This window comes from Coregonus lavaretus (genome assembly GCF_964263955.1).
Source record: "Coregonus lavaretus genome assembly, chromosome: 36".
Taxonomy (NCBI): domain Eukaryota; kingdom Metazoa; phylum Chordata; class Actinopteri; order Salmoniformes; family Salmonidae; genus Coregonus; species Coregonus lavaretus.
The window spans coordinates 11,895,902-11,920,633 of record NC_140023.1 but is presented as its reverse complement, the minus strand read 5'-3'; the positions used below and the strand labels follow the sequence as shown (position 1 = coordinate 11,920,633).

Here is a 24,732-nt window from a genome sequence, read left to right as displayed (position 1 = left end):
TTATACTTTTACTTTTGAAACTTAAGTATATTTGAGCAATTACATTTACTTCTGATACTTAAGTATATATAAAACCAAATACTTTCACTCAAGTCATATTTTTCTGGGTGACTTTTACTTGAGTCATTTTCTGTTAAGGTATCTTTACTTTTACTCAAGTATGACAATTGGGCACTGTTTCCCCCACTGATGACAAGCTGTGTGTTCTTCCAAATAGGTTAGCACAATGTAGCCCTCATCTTTTTGGCTCTCGTAGCCCTTTCCCTACTTGACCAAGTTAACTCGCTACACATCTCCTGACTTCACAATTGAGCTTTTTAGGATTTGCCCCGGCCTGCCAGATATGTGGATATATCTATAAGCAGCTTTGCTTTGGTGTGTGTATATGCCTATACGAACTTCAACAGTAGGCTTCACGCCACATTAGCAACCTGAGGACCATTACAGCCTGTGGTATTTAGGAATTTCAGCATGACTAAGCTATGTTTACTTCTATGAATACAGAATTACAGGGGTGGGGCAGTGATAGGGAACATCTCTGATATTCTCTTCTAACTCCGGGAGGCCACCCGAGAGGGAAGAGTCCCAGACGGAGAATGTCAGAAAACAAACACATAAACAGAAACACCCTGGAAAAGATGGAAACACAAGATTAAATATGGTGCTCTCTTTTCTCTTTGGCTTTGTAGTCAACATGTGTCTCTTGACTGTGCTGACTTTGAGGCTGATGTGGTTATGGTGTGTGTGTGTGTGTGTGTGTGTGTGTGTTGCTGCCCTTCTGCTGCAGTGTGTGCTCTGATCTCAACAAGTGACCATTAACAGAGCAATACAAGGCATTGTTCTTCCTCCCTGCTGGAGTCTTTTCTTCTCAAATCAGGCTTTTGACATTACTACACACACAAACACACACACACACACACACACACACACACACACACACACACACACACACACACACACACACATATATTTACACAAACACACACACACACACACACACACACACACACACACACACACACTCACACTCACACTCACACTCACACAAATGCAATAAACACAAAACCAACAGACTCCTTGGGATCCTTAAGTCCTCGCTAAAGGTCTCAGTTTAAGAGACATTCTGCACACACACATAGTTACACACGAATACACACACCTACACACACCCCCTCATACACGCCTACACATACTCCCACTCTCCCTTTCTATCCACATTTTTTCTCAGAGCTGATGAGCGTACTCATTTTGATGTGTTGTGTATGCCTCAGATTGGTAGGTCGGAACACTTTCTATTTTTGTCTGAATCAAAGGGAATGTAGATCTCTGTTTCTCCAGCAGATGCATTCATTAATCTAATTGCTGTGAAATTGTAGGAACTCTGAACTCCTATATCAGAGCGCATACTCCTACTCCTAACAGATTAACTGTGCAGTTACAAAATGACTAAAATTAGATGAGCTATGTGCTACCTTACTGATTAACCTCTGAATTATTACACACATAGACAGCATACATATGAATGACTTTCTCTGTCACATTTGAAATTAATGTGCATCCGCCTGAAGTCATAAATGGACACAAACTGGATGGAATGAATACACAATTTCATGAAACAACTGAACTTTCAAATAGTGTGGCCCCCTTATTGCCATTTAATCACTAATTATCATTCGTACCTGTGCTAGAGAAAAACCCCTTGTTAATATAACAGCGAATTCAAGCCTGCAGTTGTATTACTGATTCATGTGCACTTTTAAACCTTCACATTACTGGAAGGGCTCGTTTGCATGAATATTTGATGGGAAAACGATCTGCCCGTTCGCACCTAGCGACAGGTGTTTAGTTGCGTAAGAGAAGTTAAGCAACAGACTGCCATTGAGGAACCTTAGAGGGGGCTGACGGCCTGGTGTCTATTTTCTCTGTCCCACTCCGATGACACGCAGACGTATGGTAAGGAGACACCTGGGCTGGACAGCAGATCACATGTGTTCCTGAACATGCCTTAGACAGGGACACTAGTTGTTGAATGAGTCATAGTGAGAGTCAACTTGTTCTCCATGTCCAGTAAACATTCTCCTTGAACCTGGTCACTGCTTTTCTCAATATCTCTAAGAATGTCACTGCTGATGTCAGTAAGGTACATGCTGTAGGTTCTTGGACATGGGCCATCATATGTACCTTTACAAAGTGTGCCATTATGTAATTATGTGGAAAAATATTTTCACAGTAAGGTTCATAGGTTCATGGAAATCCTTCATCATATGTGCCTCTATAGAGTGTGCTATTAAGTAATTAAGTGGGACATTATTTTCTTGGAGAAAGACAGGACAGTACAGTCTAAGTAATGCTAACATCAGTAAGGTATAGCTTGAGGAAATTATGCTTTGTTATTGTTTCTGTATGTATGTGCCTCTAAGTGCATGCCCCTAAAGAGTTCACTTAAATAATTATGTTCCAAACAAACACTTATCATGAATTCTAAAGTCAAGAAAATGTATGCAACAATTGCAGATTGCGTTTTCATTTCCAAACTACAATTGTATGCAGAAAAAAGGCTAACTATGTTGTGGTGGATGTATCTTGTTTCCTACTCCCATGCCAAATGAAGTCCATCTAAAGATTGATTGAATTGAGATCTAGTGTCTTTTTATAGAGCTGTTATTTTGATTCACTAACTCTCTATTCCTTCACTCCCCTCCCCCCTTTCCTCTCCTCTAACATCAAACCTCTCCTCCAAACCAACAATTTCATGCTATTATTTTCTCCCATGATTATTTTCTTCTTTCCTTCTATGGCACCACTAACCCTGACCTCTACAGACTGGCAGTATGAGGGTAAGAGGGTAAACCTTTCCTTTTCCTCTCTCTCTCTCTCTTGCTCTCTCTTTCTCTCGGCATTAAGTGTATATTGACTCTCAACTAGGGTTGCAAAGCTACCGGTAATTTACCAAAGCTAATAAACAGGTAATCTATGGCAATCTATGGTAACTTTGGTAATTTATACTTGAATAACTTTTTTTTTAAAGTATATATTACACAGCAATGGTATTCACTAAGATGATGGTTTATGTTTAGGTTAATGTCATTCTTTGTTATTGTATTAAAAAAAATAATCTTATTTGATTATTTTACTTGTGATGAGGCCACACAGAGGGTCAGAGACAATTACAGACACCTGTGTTAATCTGAAGTACCCAGAAAGGCCACTAGATGTCTTGTGGTTAATTATATAAAATCCTTTAAAGTACCAAAATTCTGGTAGTTTACTGGTAAACTTTGAAAGTTTCCAGTAATATACCCTCCCTTTGCAACCCTTCTCAAGACCTCTCTCCTGTCTTTTGCCGTCATACAGTCATCACTGAAGCGCAATTCACTCTTTGTACTCTGAGTAATTCCCATCTGTGTATCTCCTGTACTGGACACTGTGCTCATGTTGTCCCCCTCATGGCTGTCATGTATTGTCATCATGTATTGTAGAGAGTTGATCATCACTGCTTTTGTGTCAGTGTCGTTCAACCTATCAATGTGCTTCAACAGTCATAGAAATTATGCAACCATTCATAACCAGTTATGACAGTTTATGACATAAGGCTCTTTGTGGTATTGATGTGTTTTATTGCCTTCTCTCTCCACCATACAGAATGTAAACTGTCTCGGTCAGGCCCCCCTGCTACCATAGTGACCATCGATGAAGAGAGCCCAAATGGTATGTACTGCTTTTTTGTTTTCTCTGAACCTACTGTTCAGTATAGACCATAACATACATTACAACACAGAGTTGAAGGACACATTATGTCTCAAGTACCAGTACTTGGATTTCTAAGTTAAGAATCGACAGGCATGCTACTGGGTACCCAATCAAACCTTTACCCAAGATCCCAGGCTAGGAGCCTTTGTGCTCCTGTTGAGAACAAATCTAGCTTAAAGACTTCAGTTACCTGTAGCACGATACTTGCTATTTACCTAATTAGCTCGAGGAAAATCAACTTGTTACAGGCACTTGTTGTTGTGTACTGTGTGTGCGTGTGTGTGTGTGTGTGTTGGCCTCCCCAGGCAGGGGACATGTGTGCTTGGTACAGATGGTGTTTGTCGTGGTGGTGTGGTGTGGGGCTCCTTTAGTGAATAGACCGCTCCCAACCGAGGACGGCACGGCTACGCATGGCTGTGTGCAACTGGTGACGGCTACAGCTCTGAATGTGTTCGAGGACTCAGGGATGTCGCTAAACAGATGTGCACAAGTTGTTGGGGTCAAGTGTACCGAAATTCTTCTCCAGTTTCCTCATTATTATCTTCCTCCTCTTCCTCCTCTTCCTCCTCCTCAACTGTTTATGTTGTTTTTCAAAAGAAAAACCGCTCAACAACCAGACCCTTATAATGGAAGTCATACTGTCCTTCCAAGCCCTACCTCTCCATACATGTCCTTCCCAGCCCTACCTCTCCATACATGTCCTTCCCAGCCCTACCTCTCCATACATGTCCTTCCCAGCCCTACCTCTCCATACATGTCCTTCCCAGCCCTACCTCTCCATACATGTCCTTCCCAGCCCTACCTCTCCATACATGTCCTTCCCAGCCCTACCTCTCCATACATGTCCTTCCCAGCCTTAGTTCCCTATATGTGTGACCGTGATATGGCCATGATGGATTGTCTAGGGAATGTGTTAGACTGCCATGCAGTCAGGCCTGCATTAGAAAGCCCCTCTCGTCCCTGTATCAACGTGTTCTCCTCCGATGCGCCAGGTCTGTGAGATTTGGGCCTAATCCCCCTCATAAAACACTCATTTACCTGGGATATGGCCCCTGTCCTTTTATTTATCTGGATGTGATGAAAGTGCCCAGGCCTGGTGTTCCTATAATGTAACGTAAAACAGGCAACCTGTCATTATTGACCAAAGCAATTATCCATCTAAATGTGCTCCATTTCTTCCTCCTGTCACACACATGCAATACAAATGACATATAATAAGATTCCATCTCCCCTTCATTCCCTTTTATATTAGTTTATGTCGGGCACCGGAAAAACAAACAGAATAATCACCAGTCCATCACTGTTTGCTTTGTCTGCAGGGTTCCAAGCAGTGTCCTTGTTTTAGAATGCCTTTTGCATCACTCAAGGGACAAGTACGTCATAAGCCTTGTGATAGAAGAATTGAATCAGTTGCTGAAATTATATTTGTAAAAATTATTTCAATGGCCATTCATTGAAGAACAGAGAAGCCTTCGCACTGCTCTTGCTCATATAACTTTGTTTTATTAACCCTTTACACTCGTGGGAATTGGCCTATATGCATGTAGGGCCCAATGGAAATGTTTCAAACAGAAGAAATATGAGAAACATATGCACAACTATGGTAGAAATTTAGAGGAAACAGTTTGGAGATTATGGGGAAATTATTAGACCAAAGGCGAAGACACAACAGTTCACCTGACGCGACTGAATCCAAACATTACACTGTGGATTTGATGTGCATTTTACATTTTCTGTACTTTTCGCAGCATTTGTCAATACCGAAATCTGACTCTTGATACATTGGGTAATATAATAAGAATATTCATGAAATTGTGGGGTATGTGCAACATAAGACAAAAAAAAAATGACAAGGGTTTCAGTAGATGTCTAACTGGTGATATGATACAAGGAAAGAGCCTTCAACTATTAGGGGCTTTTTTGAGCTCTCCTAGCTGTGCCGTTGAGGAACTGAAGCAAGCACACTTGTAGTTTTTTGTTTGGAACACAGCCCTGCATCCTCACCTTCACACAATTACTGTTGTTGTTTACGCAATCCATTATAAATCGCAATCTGGGTCAGGTGGGCATAATTTGAAAGCTTATTATATTGCCAACATGACTAGCTAAGTTATAAAATATGATCTTACAGTGTTAGGCTTTCACAAGGCACTTCAGAGAAACAGATAGTAATTTTGGTGTGCAAAGAATCGATCCATGAGTGCATTCAGGTACAGTGGGGAAAAAAAGTATTTAGTCAGCCACCAATTGTGCAAGTTCTCCCACTTAAAAAGATGAGAGAGGCCTGTAATTTTCATCATAGGTACACGTCAACTATGACAGACAAATTGAGGAGAAAAAATCCAGAAAATCACATTGTAGGATTTTTTATGAATTTATTTGCAAATTATGGTGGAAAATAAGTATTTGGTCACCTACAAACAAGCAAGATTTCTGGCTCTCACAGACCTGTAACTTCTTCTTTAAGAGGCTCCTCTGTCCTCCACTCGTTACCTGTATTAATGGCACCTGTTTGAACTTGTTATCAGTATAAAAGACACCTGTCCACAACCTCAAACAGTCACACTCCAAACTCCACTATGGCCAAGACAAAAGAGCTGTCAAAGGACACCAGAAACAAAATTGTAGACCTGCACCAGGCTGGGAAGACTGAATCTGCAATAGGTAAGCAGCTTGGTTTGAAGAAATCAACTGTGGGAGCAATTATTAGGAAATGGAAGACATACAAGACCACTGATAATCTCCCTCGATCTGGGGCTCCACGCAAGATCTCACCCCATGGGGTCAAAATGATCACAAGAACGGTGAGCAAAAATCCCAGAACCACACGGGGGGACCTAGTGAATGACCTGCAGAGAGCTGGGACCAAAGTAACAAAGCCTACCATCAGTAACACACTACGCCGCCAGGGACTCAAATCCTGCAGTGCCAGACGTGTCCCCCTGCTTAAGCCAGTACATGTCCAGGCCCGTCTGAAGTTTGCTAGAGTGCATTTGGATGATCCAGAAGAGGATTGGGAGAATGTCATATGGTCAGATGAAACCAAAATATAACTTTTTGGTAAAAACTCAACTCGTCGTGTTTGGAGGACAAAGAATGCTGAGTTGCATCCAAAGAACACCATACCTACTGTGAAGCATGGGGGTGGAAACATCATGCTTTGGGGCTGTTTTTCTGCAAAGGGACCAGGACGACTGCTCCATGTAAAGGAAAGAATGAATGGGGCCATGTATCGTGAGATTTTGAGTGAAAACCTCCTTCCATCAGCAAGGGCATTGAAGATGAAACGTGGCTGGGTCTTTCAGCATGACAATGATCCCAAACACACCGCCCGGGAAACGAAGGAGTGGCTTCGTAAGAAGCATTTCAAGGTCCTGGAGTGGCCTAGCCAGTCTCCAGATCTCAACCCCATAGAAAATCTTTGGAGGGAGTTGAAAGTCCGTGTTGCCCAGCGACAGCCCCAAAACATCACTGCTCTAGAGGAGATCTGCATGGAGGAATGGGCCAAAATACCAGCAACAGTGTGTGAAAACCTTGTGAAGACTTACAGAAAACGTTTGACCTGTGTCATTGCCAACAAAGGGTATATAACAAAGTATTGAGAAACTTTTGTTATTGACCAAATACTTATTTTACACCATAATTTGCAAATACATTCATTAAAAATGTGATTTTCTGGATTTTTTTCCCTCATTTTGTCTGTCATAGTTGACGTGTACCTATGATGAAAATTACAGGCCTCTCTCATCTTTTTAAGTGGGAGAACTTGCACAATTGGTGGCTGACTAAATACTTTTTCCCCCCACTGTACTTGTTCCATAGCAAATTTTATTCACAATAGACAAACATTGGTATGTTTGCTGTACAATTACAAGTATGACATGGCGTCATACCCTAAATTGTTCTGAATAGAATGAACCTATCATAAACATTGATACTGTAAAGTACATGAGTTTTATAATATTTGCGCGTTTGGTTTGCTTGCAAGGGTTTGTGGTTTAGTAGCATTACATCGAAGCGTTATTTATTATAATCCTCAACGTCTCATCTTTCAGAACACATCGAGTACTCTTGATTTACAGCATTCCCTTCTCTCAGATGAAAAAACATTTGCAAAAGTAGTCAATTAGCGGGAGGGATGGGGGCATCTTCTTGTTGCGCTTGTTGCTCACACTTAGAGTGTCTGTCAGTTGAATCCCATACACCGCTGTAAAGCGGAGACCCTGAGATCTGACGTTATGTATAGCACGTTACTGTACAGCCACTGCTTTCCCATTTAGGCACTTATCAATTTTCAACCCATATACGGATTGAGTGCAAAGGGCTACAGTTTACGTGTCGGCCTCTCTGCCTTTTGTCAGAGCTTTGAAAAAAAGGCCAAGAGGAGTACACGTAAGCTTCAATAAAAAAGTGATACGAGCAAGTTTGTGTAGGTTTCTCTTTTCTTTGAAGTAATGCAACAAGATAACTCTGATGTGTGAGTGCTTTTTTCGCATTTTGAATGGCCATTCATTGGTATTGTGTGCTGTAGCATTATGGTGGGCCAAGGAAGGAACAGAATACAGTATTGATTAATGTCTTTACTGCTTAATACTTAACGTGCTCAAAGAGAGGTCTGAATAGCTTGAAAGCTATATGTTCTTGCAAAGGAAGAAATGGACCCACATTTTCATGTCAATTTCCATTGTCAATCGTACCATCATTGGTGTGTTGAATGGGATAATGCAACGGGAACGATTGTATTGACCTTACTGAGAGAAGAAGATGAGGATTACATATTACAGTGCATGACTGAAATTGAAGCAATATGATGCCTGTATTCAAATGATCCTCCTCACAATTCCAAGATTGATTGATGAGGACTTATTGGTCAGATGGTGATAAACTGATAGAAGAGATGGATAGGGAGATCGGTTGAGCAGTGTAAAAGATGGCTAGGAGGACAGAGTGGTGCATAGATGTATAGATGACTAAACAAAGCACTTGCTTATTATTATTGTTTGTGTTCAGGCTTAGCGTTTTTCTAGACATGCTTTTCTCATTACGGCTCACTATGTCTGTCTACTGGGGCCCTGTTTAGTCTGAGAATACCAAGAGCTCACAGGGGGATATGACTCTGCTCATTTAGATGGAACGTAGCATGTTTAATTGATCCCAAACGCTAGCTGTGCAGTCACTCTGACAGGTGCCAGAAAGACTCAAAGTATCACTTCACCATTTAAAGCTGATTTGTATCGTAAAGACAAAGCTTGTTTTGTTTTGGCTTTTTTGCTGGTTCAATGTATGAGAAAGCAAATGTGTTTTTTCCCGGGTTCCAACTGCAGTTAATCGGATTGAAGAGATTTCTATCTGGGGGATAAAGGATATGGGCTGTCTGCAGGTGCAGAGAGAGAGGGGAACTGAACTAGAGAGAGGGAGAGAGCATTACAGAAGTGAGTGGAGGTAGAGAGAGGACGTTGGAGAGCGAGAGAAAGGACGAAGAGAAGGAGAGAGAGAAGACAGAGAAAAAGAGAGAAAGTGTGTGAGAGAACGAGAGAATAATACAGATTTTCTTAGAAGAGAGAAAGAAAAGTGAGTGAGAGGTAAATAGATTAAGTGAAAGAGGTGACGTGAGCGGTATAAAGATGAAGGCATAGAAAAAGAGGTTAAGAGAGAGAGAATGAGAGAGTAAGACAGAATTACAGAGTATAGAAAGAAAGGGAAATTAAAGGAATGAAGCCATTGAGAAAGAGATGAGGGAGAGTGAGAATGAGAGAAAGAGGCAGATAATTGGACAGAGCAGAGCTATAAAAAGAGAGTGGAAGTGAGAGAGATGGGTAGACAGAATAGAAGACTGACTTATTGACTGATCTGCTTCTACAACAGCAGAAGCAGATCAAGGTGCCTATAAACTAAGGGGCCGGATGCTGGCGTTTATCTTTTCTCCACAAATGCATGATTTGTATCAATTGTGGCTTGGAACGTGTGAAGGGCCGCCCACTCCTCTCCCGGACATATTGAGCGACAGCTCACAGGAAATAGAAGAAATGAATAAAGTAGTGTAGCTGAAGGGTTTTATTAGAAAGCAGCATTTTATACAGTATGTGCTGTGGGCGAGCATAAGCCGTGGTGAGATCACTTGGAAGACTGATAAAGTCTTTGTCGTAAAGTTGGAGCATCCATATGAATGAAATACACTGAGTATACAAAACATTACTCAATATTAGGAAGGTGTACCTAATGTTTGCTATACTCTGTGTATTTAAGTCACAAATATCACTTCCCTTCTTAAATAAGATATTGCTACCCTGATTAAAAAAGACACACATTCACACACATACTGTGCATGCAAGCACGCACACACATGCACAGATTCCATTCCTTACTTAGATTTGTGTGTATTGGGTATATGTTGTGAAATTGTTAGGAATTACTTGTTAGATATTACTTGTTAGATATTACTTGTTAGATATTACCTGTTAGATATTACCTGTTAGTCCATGAATGCCTTAACCTCCTGAGTGGCACAGTGGTCTAAGGCACTGCATCGCAGTGCTAACTGTGCCACTAGAGATCCTGGTTCGAATCCAGGCTCTGTCGCAGCCGGCCGCGACCGGGAGACTCATGGGCGGCGCACAATTGGCCCAGCGTCGTCCAGGGTAGGGGAGGGAATGGTTCGATTCCCACGGGGGGCCAGTATAAAAAAATAAATAAAATAAAAACATGTATTCACTAACTGTAAGTCGCTCTGGATAAGAGCGTCTGCTAAATGATGTAAATGTAAATATTACTTGTTAGATATTACTCCCTCTCCGCAATAGCAACAGGCTTCTACAGGGCATCCCCTGTAATTAGACTTGGACTGTATCGCCATTAATGCTGAATAGTTAGCCTGAACTAGCTAATACCAATCAACTAATGTACAGAATAAGAATGCACTAGATTCAATCTGATAACGAGAGAGGTGAAATGCAACACTAGACACAGACACTTGGCTCAGGACTGAGGCTGCATCAGAGGAATTCAAATCAAATGTTATTTGTCACATGCGCCGAATACAACAGGTGTAGACCTTACTGTAAAATGCTTACAATTTTACATTTTGCAGACGCTCTTATCCAGAGCGACTTACAGTTAGTGAGTGCATACATTTTCCATACTGGCCCCCCGTGGGAAACGAACCCACAACCCTGGCGTTGCAAGCGCCATGCTCTACCAACTGAGCTACAGGAGGCCCACACTGAGCTACAGGAGGCCCACCCGGACTATTTACATAGTGCAATGTCATTCAGTCTCTCGAAAGGTCTCCTCTTTTCTAAGAAAGCATTCAAAGACTGAAGGATGCTGTCTTCCATAGGAAAATGTCAGGTACAAAGACCTCAGAACCAGCTTCAGAATTGTTTTAAATGTTGTTAAACAATCTGTGAAAGAGCCCATGCAAGGGCTTTGTGACTGTTTTCTCAACGACCATGGATTCATTAGTTACTCCTTTCTCCAGCGCTATTTCAATCCTCTTTCTCTGTATCTCTCTCTGTATCTCTCTCTGTATCTCTCTCTGTATCTCTCTCTGTATCTCTCTCTCTCTCTCTCTCTCTCTCTCTCTCTCTCTCTCTCTCTCTCTCTCTCTCTCTCTCCCTCTCTGTCTCTCATTCTCTCTTTTCCCTGTTCCTCTGGGGAGTCTATCTAATTATCCACATACATGACGGTGAACTAAGACACTCAATTGTTTTATTTCATTCTCACATTTGAATGAAGCAAATCTTTTTTTGTTAATTTGTCTCTGGTGCACACCTGTTTGCCCAAAAAATTTGTACAGCATTACCCATTTTCAGGGCCTCAGATTGATACGAAGTTATAATGACTGGGCCCTGTAATTATAGAATGGTTGCTATGGTAAAATGAGGGCTCTGTGCATTTCCGTTTCAGTGCTATGTCGGTTGTAACTTTTTCTGTCTGAGATGTAGGTTTGGTATTCTGGAGCCGTCTCTCTGTGATTCAAACGATGAGAGCCCTGGTGGCAACACATGCATGAATGCCTGGCAGCAGACTAAAGAGAGAGAGACAGAGTGTGTGTGCGCATTTATGTTCCTGCATGAGTGTGCATGTGCCTGGGTTGGTTGCAGTGTGTGGATGTGTTCTGCGAGGTGCTTGGTTTAATTTGGATTTTGCAGATGTTCATTCCCAGTTAACCACTGCCAGTGTGATACAGAGAAAGTGTTTGTGTGTATAATAATTTGGTGGGTGCTTATATTTGTCGTATTTCACAAGTGTGTATTAATATGCATGTATGAATTAGAAATATATTTTTTTGCATATCCCACTCTCCCTGAGAGGACGACCCTGGAGCAATTAGGGTTAAGTGCCATACTCAAGGTCACATCAACAGATTTTTCACCTTGTCGGCTCGGGATTTCAACTACATTTACATTTACATTTAAGTCATTTAGTAGACACTCTTATCCAGAGCAACTTACAAATTGGTGCATTCAACTTAGGATAGCCAGTGGGACAACCACCACTGGGGGAGGGGGGGGGGGGGGGGGGGGTGTAGAAGGATTACTGTTATACTATTCCAGGTATTCCTTAAAGAGGTAGGGTTTCAAGTGTCTCCGGAAGGTGGTCAGTGACTCCGCTGTCCTGGCGTCGTGGGGGAGCTTGTTCCACCATTGGGGTGCCAGAGCAGTGTATAGCTTTGACTGGGCTGAGTGGGAACTGTGCTTCCGTAGTGGTAGGGGGGCTAGCAGGCCAGAGGTGGATGAACGTAGTGCCCTCGTTTGGGTGTAGGATCAGAGCCTGAAGGTAAAGAGGTGCCGTTCCCCTCACAGCTCCGTAAGCAAGCACCATGGTCTTGTAGTGGATGCGAGCTTCAACTGGAAGCCAGTGGATTGTGTGGAGGAGCGGTGTGACATGAGAGAACTTGGGAAGGTTGAACACCAGACGAGCTGCAGCGTTCTGGATAAGTTCTAGGGGTTTAATGGCACAGGCAGGGAGCCCAGCCAACAGCGAGTTGCAGTAATCCAGACGGGAGATGACAAGTGCCTGGATTAGGAACTGTGCCGCTTTCTGTGTAAGGTAGGGTCGTCCTCTGCGAATGTTGTAGAGCATGAACCTGCAAGATCGGGTCACCGCTTTGATGTTAGCGGAGAACGACAGGGTGTTGTCCAGGTTCACGCCAAGGTTCTCTGCACTCTGGGAGGAGGACACAATGTAGTTGTCAACCGTGATGGTGAGCTCATGGAACGGGCAGTCCTTCCCCGGGAGGAAGAGCAGCTCCGTCTTGCCGAGGTTCAGCTTGAGGTCATGATCCGACATCCACACTGATATGTCTGCCAGACATGCAGAGATGTGATTCGCCACCTGGTTATCAGAAGGGGGAAAGGAGAAAATGAATTGTGTGTCGTCTGCGTAGCAATGATAGGAGAGATCATGTGAGGATATGACAGAGCCAAGTGACTTGGTGTATAGAGAGAATAGGAGAGGGCCTAGAACTGAGCCCTGGGGGACACCAGTGGTGAGAGCACGTGGTGCGGAGTCAGATTCTCGCCACGCCACCTGGTCGGAGCGACCTCTCAGGTAGGACGCAATCCAAGAGTGAGCAGTGCCGGAGATGCCCAACTCGGAGAGGGTGGAGAGGAGGATCTGATGGTTCACAGTATCAAAGGCAGCAGATAGGTCTAGAAGGATAAGAGCAGAGGAGAAAGAGTTAGCTATGGAGAGAAAAGAAAGAAGGTATACTGGTCTGTAGTTGTCGACATCGGAGGGATCAAGTGTAGGTTTTTTTGAGGAGGGGTGCAACTCTCGCTCTCTTAAAGATGGAAGGGACATAGCCAGCGGTCAAGGATGAGTTGATGAGTGAGGTGAGGTAAGGGAGAAGGTCTCCGGAAATGGTCTGGAGAAGAGAGGAGGGGATAGGGTCAAGCGGGCAGGTTGTTGGGCGGCCGGCTGTCACAAGTCGCAAGATTTCATCTGGAGAGAAAGGGGAGGAAGAAGTCAAAGCATAGGGTAGGGCAGTGTGAGCAGGACCAGCGGTGTCATTTGACTTAATAAATTAGGATCGGATGTCGTCAACCTTCTTTTCAAAATGGTTGACGAAGTCATCCACAGAGAGGGAGGAGGGAGGGGGAGGGGGAGGAGGATTCAGCAGGGAGGGGAATGTGGCAAAGAGCTTCCTAGGGTTAGAGGCAGAGGCTAGACATTTAGAATGGTAGAAAGTGGCTTTAGCAGCAGAAACAGAAGAAGAAAATGTAGAGAGGAGGGAGTGAAAAGATGACAGGTCTGCAGGGAGTCTAGTTTTCCTCCATTTCCGCTCGGCTGCCCGAAGCCCTGTTCTGTGAGCTCGCAATGAGTCGTCAAGCCAAATAGCAGGAGGGGAGGACCGAGCCGGCCGGGAGGATAAGGGACATAGAGAGTCAAATTATTTAGAAAGGGAGGAGAGGAGGGTTGAGGAGGCAGAATCAGGAGATCGGAGGGAGGATTTAGCAGAGGGAAGAGATGATAGGATGGAAGAGGAGAGAGTAGCGGGAGAAGGAGAGTGAAGGTTGTGATGGCACATTACCATCTGAGTAGGGGCAGAGTGAGTAGTGTTGGAGGAGAAAAGGATACAAAGTAGTGGTCGGAGACTTGGAGGGGAGTTGCAGTGAGATTAGTAGAAGAACAGCATCTAGTAAAGATGAGGTCAAGCGTATTGCCTGCCTTGTGAGTAGGGGGGGACGGTGAGAGGGTGAGGTCAAAAGAGGAAAGGAGTGGAAAGAAGGAGGCAGAGAGAAATTAGTGAAAGGTAGACGTAGGGAGGTTAAAGTCACCCAGAACTGTGAGGGGTGAGCCATCCTCAGGAAAAGAACTTAGGAACTTATCAAGGAATCAAGCTCATTGATGAACTCTCCAAGGAAACCTGGAGGGCGATAAATGATAAGGATGTTAAGCTTGAATGGGCTAGTGACAGCATGAAATTCAAATGAGGAGATAGATAGGTCAGGGGGAATAGAGAGAATGTCCACTTGGGAGAGATGAGGATTCCTGTGCCACCGCCGCGCTGACCAGATGCTCTCGGGGTATGCGAGAACACATGATCAGACGAGGAAAGAGCAGTAGGAGTAGCAGTGTTTTCTGTGGTAATCCATGTTTCTGTCAGCGCCAAGAAGTTGAGGGACTGGAGGGTAGCATAGGTTGAGATGAACTCTTCCTTGTTGGCCACAGAACGGCAGTTCCAGAGGCTGCCAGAGACCTGGAGTTCCACGTGGGTCATGCGCGCAGGGACCACCAGATTAGAGTGGCAGCAGCCACGCGGTGTGAAGCGTTTGTATGGCCTGTGCAGAGAGGAGAGAACAGGGCTAGACAGACACATAGTTGACAGGCTACAGAAAAGGCTACAATAATGCAAAAGAGATCGGAATAAAAGTACCTAAACATCTAAGAGCGGGGCCTCCCTCACTTACCTTTCACTGAAACACTCAAATATAACTCTCCCAACTTCCACTTTAGAAATTATAATTGTTGTAACTACAGCGTTTCAATGTTTTCTAGGAATAGACTCTAACTTAGTTTATTCAGCTAGCTAACTTGGTACAGTATTCTTCCGTGAAAACCGCCCAGGTATCCTATGACGCCATAGCTAACTAGCATGCTAGCATCCAATAACACACGGTTTAGCACCAATACTTGGTTACAACAAACTACCAAAAGTGTGTTTACACACTAAATAGATCATTTGTGTCCGGTTCTAGTTCCTTTCATAACGCGGAAATAATTAAACGTTGGCTAGCTAGCACAAAGTCAGTCATGCTAGCTACACAAGTGGACTACACATCTCGAATGTTCAGAAAATGAAGCTTTACGTTGCAAAATTCTCATTGACTAAAATGATATTGTATTTAGTTGCTACAGTACTGCTAGCTGGTGGTGTTGGCTAGCTAGCAATGGCTGCAGTGTTGACTTTGTTTGAAAAATGGCATCGCTGCAAACGAATGTAGCTGGCTAAAATGATATTGTATTTAGTTGCTACAGTACTGCTAGCTGGTAGTGTTGGCTAGGGACCATTCGGTTACTGGCCCAACACTCTGACCGCTAGGCTACCTGCAGGCGTGTGTGCGTGCGTGTGTGTGCGTGCGTGTGTGTGCCCTGTTGAAATGATTGCAAGGCCAGCAATATGTAATTAGAGAGTATGGCTGAAAGGACTGGATTAGTCTCCAACACCTGCTACTTCTCTGGATTAGAGAGGGAGTGGAAGAGAGAGCGATTGAGAGGGGTGTGGGGGAGATGAGATTGGTGCATGGAAAGTGGTAGAGCAAAGAGAGAGGGCAGTGTGTTGTCAGTGTGCATAATGTAGGTGCCCACATGCTTGCCTCCGCGCATGTGAGGTGTTAGTATATAAACATTTAATATACCCAGACTTTCCATTTTACTGTTGTTTTTTCATATAATGTATCTCGATGGCTGCGTGTTTGAATCTGCTTGCTAATTCAGTGGAACGTCAAATCTTTAGTGGAATGGTAGAACACTAGTTGCTATTTCTCTCTGTGTCCACCCAATTAGCCTTCTGGGGTTGCTAGTGTGGTTTTTTGGTATTGTGAAACATATTCCTCCATTTGATATGTAAATAAAGGCTGCGATTACAGTATTATATTGAGATAAACGGTCAGGTTAATTAGCTGCGTTGTTGTGCTAAATTGCTTTAACTCTTTGTTTACCCTCATAAAAAATAAGCTATAGAGATGAGTATCTTTTGAAGTATAGCTAGGATTCTGCATCCTCATTTACATACACTTAAATTCTTTGTGAGGATTTTTGCCTTTTTCCATATGCAAACCTCCACCTTTGCTATGAAAATAAAATGAGACAATATACTCCCAAAACAGATTACTAAATAAAATGTAATATGTTCACTCATATTCCCAATATTATATAAACCTCTAATACAGAACTCATCCGAATAAACCTCTAATACAGAACTCATCCAACTGCAATGTAATTTTATAAGAAATAGGAAGAAAAATGCCTCTTTAACTTCCTTCAATTTTTCTCAAGTCGATTCTGACATGAATTCTCAGTCCCCACTGCATTATTCAATTGCCTCTCCCAGAGTGTCTGAGCATTGTCACGTTAGATTATGGTTAAATACAATTCTGTATATTTGTCATTTTGGATTCACATCTCTCTTAAGAAAATCCTGGGGTACATTTTCACAAGAACAGCATCCACTTCTATTAGTTGCTTTGAAAATCGGGTCTCAAGAAATTACTTTACTCTAATAGTTTCGTAGTCACACAAGTAATACGGATTAAAATGTAAAATGTATTTTTTCTTTTTTCGCTGATTTCAGTTTGTGACAAAACTAGCAAGTATAGTGTAGAGAATCATTGTACCATCTAAACCACTGTGAAATATATTTTCCATTAAAAATATATATATATATATTTTTTTTCAGCTGTTTGAAGCTGGTGTACAAAACCGATAGTAAAAAAAGAAATCTTCAGAACAGAAAGCATAGAAATAGCGCACATAGAACAGATCTACCGCTTCTTAGACTTGCTTTCAATGAGAATGATAGATCTATAACCTACATTTCTATGTGAATTTGGTTGGGTCGCCCCAAAAGTTACATATTGCAGCTTTAATCCTCTCATTAGACTGAGTAGTTATTAAAGGGGGGGGGGGGGGGGGGCAGTGCAAATAGTCCGGGTAGCCATGATTAGCTGTTCAGGAGTCTTATGGCTTGGGGGTAGAAGCTGTTGAGAAGTCTTTTGGACCTAGACTTGGCACTCCGGTACCGCTTGCCGTGCGGTAGCAGGGAGAACAGTCTATGACTAGGGTGGCTGGAGTCTTTGACAATTTTGAGGGCCTTCCTCTGACACCGCCTGGTATAGAGGTCCTGGATGGCAGGACTCTTTCACTATTGGTTCTCATTCCCCAGAGATTATTTTCTAAATTGCCTGCAAAATCAGCATGTAGATACTTCCCTTTAAAAGGGGGCTGAACTTACTGATTTAGCCTCGGTTTCAATCGTCCTCATTAGGAAATGCAACTGAGAATGAGATTTGGGTCTTGGAGGCGTGCATTGATGTGGGTGTCTCTTGTGTCTCTTGTATTAATACATTTTATTTGGGGAACACCTTTCAAGATACTCAAGGACATCTTACATTAAAAGTAGGCCTATGTAAAATCAAGTGCCGTACATAAAATCATAAAATCAAATGCATCAATTAAAATGTAAAATCAAAGGACAAGACTAAACAGGACAGATAGCAACAAGAGGGAGGGGTTGGGAAGAGTATACTGTAAGGGTTGGTGTGAGGTGTGACCTAGTACAGTAGGCAGTAGGCAGAGATGGTCAAACAATAATCTTTACTGGTGGTCCCGAAGCCAACATACAAAATAACGGGCTTATCACGATAAAAGAAAGGTGGAGCAAATAACTCCTGTAACAGGATACAAACCCAGTTTAGGGAAGGGTTTGGGTTGGGTCGACACATAGGGATACATAGGGAACTGGGAAGGCACAGAAGGGGGCGGTAGGACAGAGTCAATCATGGATGCTAGGCTATAAGATATAGAGATCGTTGAAGAGGTGTGTTTTGAGGAGGTTTTTGAATGAGATGACTGTGTCTGCATGTCGTATGTGTAGGGATATTGCATTCCAGAGCCTGGGTGCCGAGCAGCTAAAGGCCCTGGCACCTATGGTGGAGAGGCGGGGGGGGGGGGGGGGGGTGACAAGGAGACCAGCAGAGAAGGAGTGTAGGGAGCGGGAGGTGGCATAGGCTGGGAGAAGATCAGAGAGGTAGGTGGGTGTCAGGTTGTGGAGGCCTTTGTAGGTGAGGAGGAGTGTCTTAAAGTTAACATAGGATAGCACAAGGAGCCAGTGTAGATTGATGAGAAGATTGGTGTGATGTGTTTGGTTGATCTGGTGCGGGTGAGGTTTCTGGCAGCTGAGTTCTGGACCAGTTGAAGTCTGTTGGTGAGTTTGGGTGGGGATACCAGTGAGGACAGTAGTCCAGTCGTGAAGTGACAACAGCATGGATGAGGGTTTTGGTGTTGGAGTGTGACAGTGAGGGGCGGACCCTAGAGAAATTGTGGAGGTGGAAGTATGCTGTCTGGGTGATTGTTTTTATGTTAGGTTCGAATGTGAGAGTACTGTCGAGAATGACTCCGAGGCTTTTGACTTGTGTTGACAGAGGGACCAGGAAACCATCTATGGTGATGCTGAGGTTGTGCTGTTTGGAGAGAGTGGATTTGGAACCGATGAGCATGACCTCCGTCTTGTTGCTGTTAAGTTTGAGGAGGTTCATGCTCATTCCGCTCCGGATATCTTGGGGGCAGCTGATGAGGGAGGTGGGAGGGAGAGGAGTGGTGGGTTTGGTGGAGAGGTAGAGCTGGGTATCATCAGCATAGCAGCGGAAGTTAACTTTATGATTTCGCATGATCTTTCCCAGGGGTGGGAGGTATATGATGAAGAGGGGTGGACCCAACACTGACCCCTGGGGGACACGCTGTGAAACAGCCACACGCCCTGATCTGTGATTTTTCAGTTGCACAAACTGTTGGAGGTCAGTGAGGTAGGAGGAAAAACAGGAGAGTGCAACACCCATGACAACAACACCAGCCAGACGTTCCATGAGGAGTGGATGGGAGATGGTATAGAAGGCTGCGCTAAGGTCGAGGAGGATGAGTATGGATAGCAGCCCTGAGTCAGTTGCATGGAGGAGACCATTAGTGATTTTGACCAAGGATGTTTCAGTGCTGTGTTTGGAGCGGAAACCGGACTGGTATGGTTCATAAAGGTTATTGTAGTTGAGATAGAGTTGTAGTTGAGTGGCCACAACCCGCTCCAGTATTTTGGAAAGGAAGGGAAGGTTTGAGATGGGACAGAAGTTGTTCAGGTAATCAGGGTCAGCATTCCGTTTTTGGAGGATGGGAGTAACAGCAGCCATCTTAAGAGGGGAGGGTATGATGCCAGTGGTGAGGGAGGAGTTGATTATGCCAGTGAGCAGTGGAGAGATGGAAGGCAGGAAGGCTTTGACAAGGCTTGCGGGCACAGGGTCAAGTTGGCAGGTGGATGATTTGGATTTGTGGATAAGCTCAGTGATTGAGTTCTCAGCAGCCAGGGTGAAGTCAGAGAGGCAGGTGGAATGGGCTGGGCCTTCTGTGTGTTCGCACGTGGGAAGCTTAGACTAGCTAGCAAGCTAGCCAACTTCCTTTGCCAATTAGCTTCAGCCGGCCGGTGTGCAACCGTGGCAAAGTTGGCTTGACTTTGGATAGCCTATTTGTGGGGCTAGTTAGGGATCATCAATATAGTACACAATGTAAATGTGACAATATGTTCATGTTGCACACCTTTTAGTTTACTCATTAAATGGTTTCAGTATTTGTATATGAATTTCTACAATTTATAGTTGGTTTGAGGTTTTTATGTCTTTGAAATTTGGAGCTATTGAAATTGTTAAATATTGTCCCATGTACATTGTGTAATTTACTGATGGTCCCTAACTAGCCCCATATTAATATCCAAAGTCAAACCAAATTTACCATGGTCAGTGTGTTGGGCATTATGATCGGGTCGATTGCAGCTGTGCTCCGAATTGAGTATTACTTGGGTGCTGCCAGCTGTGGGCATGTGGGCAGGATTGCAATAAACCCAACCCAAGGAAAACTGTTACGTACCCTTCATTCTGTGACATACACTTGTTTACTAATAATCTTGTAAATCTCAGTTTTGGACGAGACTGACTTTTATGACCAACATTATCCTATTTACACTTTGTTGTCAATTTTGACACCAGAATAAATGTTTTTGACTCATATCGATGCTACATAGGCCATTTTCAAACAGATAATTTGTTTTTTGATTCAGTTGCTCTTTAAGTTGTTTCTCAACATTTGTTAAAATAGAGGAGCAGTTGAGACAGTCAGAGGTTCAGATGCAAAAATAGGTGGTATTTATTTTACAGTGCAGGTAATAAGACTGGATACAGACAGGGTATTTACAAAAAAAGTTGTTGACAAAAATGCATAACTCAAAGAAAATAAACTTACTTGGCCAAAATTGCAATATATAACCTCGAGTCGAGGACAAAGGCAAAGTGGCTCATACACTGGGCAAAATGCTGATTAATTCACGCATCTGAGTATATGGCAGAACTAAAGGAACAGCAAGACAACATACCTAGACAAATAAATTCACCTTATTCAGAACAAGGAGCCTGAAAAGAACTTGCCTGAACCTGGCATGAACCATTAGGACCTCTTTAAAGAGGTAAATTCTCAATGACAGTGACACACTTGAAAGGCAATACCATTGCACAATACACATTACAATGGCCAAGACTTAACACGTTAATGAAAACAAAGACATAATATGCATAAATCTTAGCATTTACAATAAATAATGAAAACACCCTTTAAACGGGAGAAACCAAATAACGCAGAGGTGTGCAACCTGTGGGTAAACATGCCTGGCCGTGAACATGCCTGGCGGGGGCTCACCTAGGAAACCAGTTCAGCAGTGGTGAGTACATGTTGGCGATCATCAAACAAAATAATACACAGCTAAACATTTGAAGAGTTTGTTTCACATTTGTGTTTTTTCATCAGAAATGATTGCTTATGGAGACTTCTGGTGACGCAACTTTTTCGTACTGCACATCGGTTGGGTATTTCCCCCCTAAATTCAAGTATTTACTCTGAGCATTATAGTAACTTACACAAAAATGGAGAAGGGGAAAGTAGGAAAAGGTTGTGGAGCTACAACAATAGTCCGTAACAAGACAGGAGAAGCTATAATCATAGACGAAACAAAGATGGCTAATGCTAGCGCAAATAAGATAGCAGCAGCAAAATAACTCTCATTCCGTGAGGTGATAAAGGAGGAATTGCGCGAGGCACTCGCAGGCTTTCGAGACGAACTTCGAGAAGATATGCGAAAATAACTAAATGAGTTCAAGAAGGACATTAACCAGAAACTTGAAGAAAACAAAGAAGAACTTCACAGCATATCTACAAGAGTGGGGGAAGCAGAACAGCACATAGGGGAAATGGACACATGGAACACTGCGGTCAAGGACGTACTTGTACAGTCTTTGAAAAGCCAACACACACTACAGGCAAAAGTGACAGAACTCAAAGGTTTTTACGTCGCAATAACATTAGACTTTATTTCGTGGCAGAGGGCGCAGAAAAATACTCTATGCCCAAATTCGTGGAGGGTCTATTCAATTAAATACTTGAAGATGTCACTGACCTGGGAATCGAGAGAGCACACCGAGCTCTGGCCTCAAAACCCCACAGTGGCGCCCCACCAAGATCCATAGTGGTACGGTTCCTACTATTATAGGTCAAAGAGAAAGTCTTACGTACAGCCTGGAAAAAGCCTGTTAACTTCCAAGGCCAACGAGTGTTCTTTGATCATGACTACGCGGGAGGGATACTGAAAAGAACGAAGGAATACACCCCCATCAAGAAAGCACTAAAAGAGAAAGGGATTCGCTTCTAAACACCATTCCTGGCAAAAATGCAGGTATTCCTGGATAATGGCCCGGTTACATACGAGCATGCAGACGAGGCGGCTGAGGACCTGAAGTCGAGGGGCATACCAGTGGAGTATACCAGTGGTCACGTTAATAACATATATATTAGCTAATGATGAATGATACAGTGACAACAGGGTGACAGAAGGGCATATCATGGGGAGGATTGATGACATGCATGCATGATCTATATAGTTTTCACTTGTAATTAACCGATGTGTATAAGCAACGAAATGGGAACCCTTTTTTTTCCGGTTCCAAGAGGTCTTGTTTGCGACTGCGTCACGCATTTTCATGGGACAGGCTCATCCCCCTCAAATTCCAGAGGCAAGAGACAGTCCTCTGACATAGGATTCCAAATAACAAAGTATTTTCCCTCTTTGGTTTACTTTTGTATTGTTCTTGTTTTTCCGTTCATTTTTAGGCTCATGTTAAGCAGGCTGTTACAGTGCACAGGTTTTCTTTATTTATATCGATGCATCATCGGGATTTTAAGGTCATAAGTCTCAATGTTAACGGACTGGGGAGTGCCATCAAGAGAAGTAAGGTAATAGCAAAGATGAAACGGGAGAGAGTTGACATACTATTCTGGCAGGAAACTCACTGTCTCCCGAGTGCACTGTCTCACTGTCTCTTGAACCCACAACCCTGGCCCAGCGTCGTCTAGGGTAGGGGAGGGAATGGCTGGCAGGTAGCTCAGTTTGTAGAGCATGGCGTTTGCAACGCCAGGGTTGTGGGTTCAATTCCCACGGGGGGTATAAAAAAAATAAAATAATGTATGCACTAACTGTAAGTCGCTCTGGATAAGAGCGTCTGCTAAATGACTTAAATGTAAATGTAATCCCTCCTGAACATAAGAAAATGGGATATAGGAATACCTTTTTTTCTTCTTATAAAATAGGTAGAAGAGGCATGGCAATCTTGATTCCAAATTCAATTAATTTTGAGTTTATATCAGAAATAAAAGACAAGGAGGGTAGATTTATCTTTGTTAAATGTAAACTGGATAACAAGGAAGTTACATTATTTAATGTATACGCGCCTCCGGGAAGTGACATGGTCTTCTACAGGAAGGTGTTTGATTTAATTGCTACAGAAACCTCTGGCACTCTTTATCTGTGGAGGCGATTTTAACATGATTTTAAACTCAAAATTGGACAGCACAAATCAAAATAGGAAAACTAGCCAGTTTGCTAAAAAGATCAATAGGATATTGCAGGATTTAGGACTGCTTGATGTATGGCGCGACATCCACATGTCAGATAGGGAATATACTTTTTACTCAGTCCGCCACACTGAATACTCCAGGTTAGACTACTTTTTCATGTACAGTGCAGATTGACACAGGCTTAAGGATTGTAGGATCGGGCAGAGCGACTTATCAGATCATAATGGAGTTTACCTAACTCTACACCTTGATAGCAAACAAATAAATACGATATGGAGGCTTAATACAAGCATGCTGAATGATCCAGGATTCAAGGAATCAATAAAGACAGAATTGAACGTCTATCTGGAGAATATTGATAACGGGCAAGTATCTCCTGCTACATCGTGGGATGCAGCTAAGGTGGGTATTAGAGGGAAGATCATAGCCACATCATCCCTCAAGAAAAAGATGAAAGCACAGAAATTGCTGAAATTACAGGAAACATTAGGAAACTTAGAACGATCTCATAGTCATTACAAAGACCCTCTTATATTACGAGAGATTCAAAAGGTAAAACAAGAAATTGACCAGATTTATAGTGAAGAAGTAGAGAAAAGGTTCCTGAAACAACGATATTATGAAGCAGGCTCAAAGGCAACAAAATTACTAGCATGGAGACTCAGAAAACAACAAGCACAGAATAAAATGTTTAAAACAAAAGAAGATGACATGCAAATTGGATGAAATACAGAATGCATTTGAATCATACTACACATATCTGTACCAGCAACCAGAGAAGGTAGATGCACAGACAATAGGGAATTTTTTGAACTAACTTGATCGCCCCTCAATTGGGACAGAGCAAAATGATAGACTTCAGAAATAACTACTGAAGAAATTAATAATGCAATATCTAATCTAAAAGCAAACAAATCTCCAGGCACTGATGGCTTCCCTTCAGAATGGTTCAAAGCCTCCAGAGAACATCTAACACCTCTACTTCAGGCCTGTTTTAATTGGACTGCGGGAGGAGGATCTTCCACCACCGTGGAGAGAAGCCATCATATCTGTAATCCCAAAAGAGGGTAAAGATAAGAAGGAATGCAGTTCCTAGAGACCTATTGAAATTCTTAACATGGTGTATAAACTAAATTATATGCATCAATAATAGCCAAAAGAATGGAGGACATAATCCCAGAATTGATTGACAGGGATCAAACTGGTTTCAGACGAAATAGACAGACATAGGACAACATAAGGAGAGCATCCTGTAGCTCAGTTGGTAGAGCATGGCACTTGCAACGCCAGGGTTGTGGGTTCGATTCCCACGGGGGGCCA

The 24,732-nt window shown here is 42.9% G+C and overlaps 1 protein-coding gene across 1 annotated transcript in view; it reads left to right on the top strand.

Annotated features, from left to right (window-relative positions):
* Positions 1-24,732, top strand: part of LOC311110814 (protocadherin-15-like) — a gene marked incomplete at both ends in the record, with an annotated part of 245,784 nt that overhangs the window by 27,875 nt on the left and 193,177 nt on the right. Inside the window, 2 exons of the mRNA XM_084153381.1 lie at positions 2,823-2,837; positions 3,643-3,708. Coding sequence (XP_084009507.1) covers positions 2,823-2,837; positions 3,643-3,708 — 81 coding nt within the window. The remainder of the gene's footprint in view (positions 1-2,822; positions 2,838-3,642; positions 3,709-24,732) is intronic.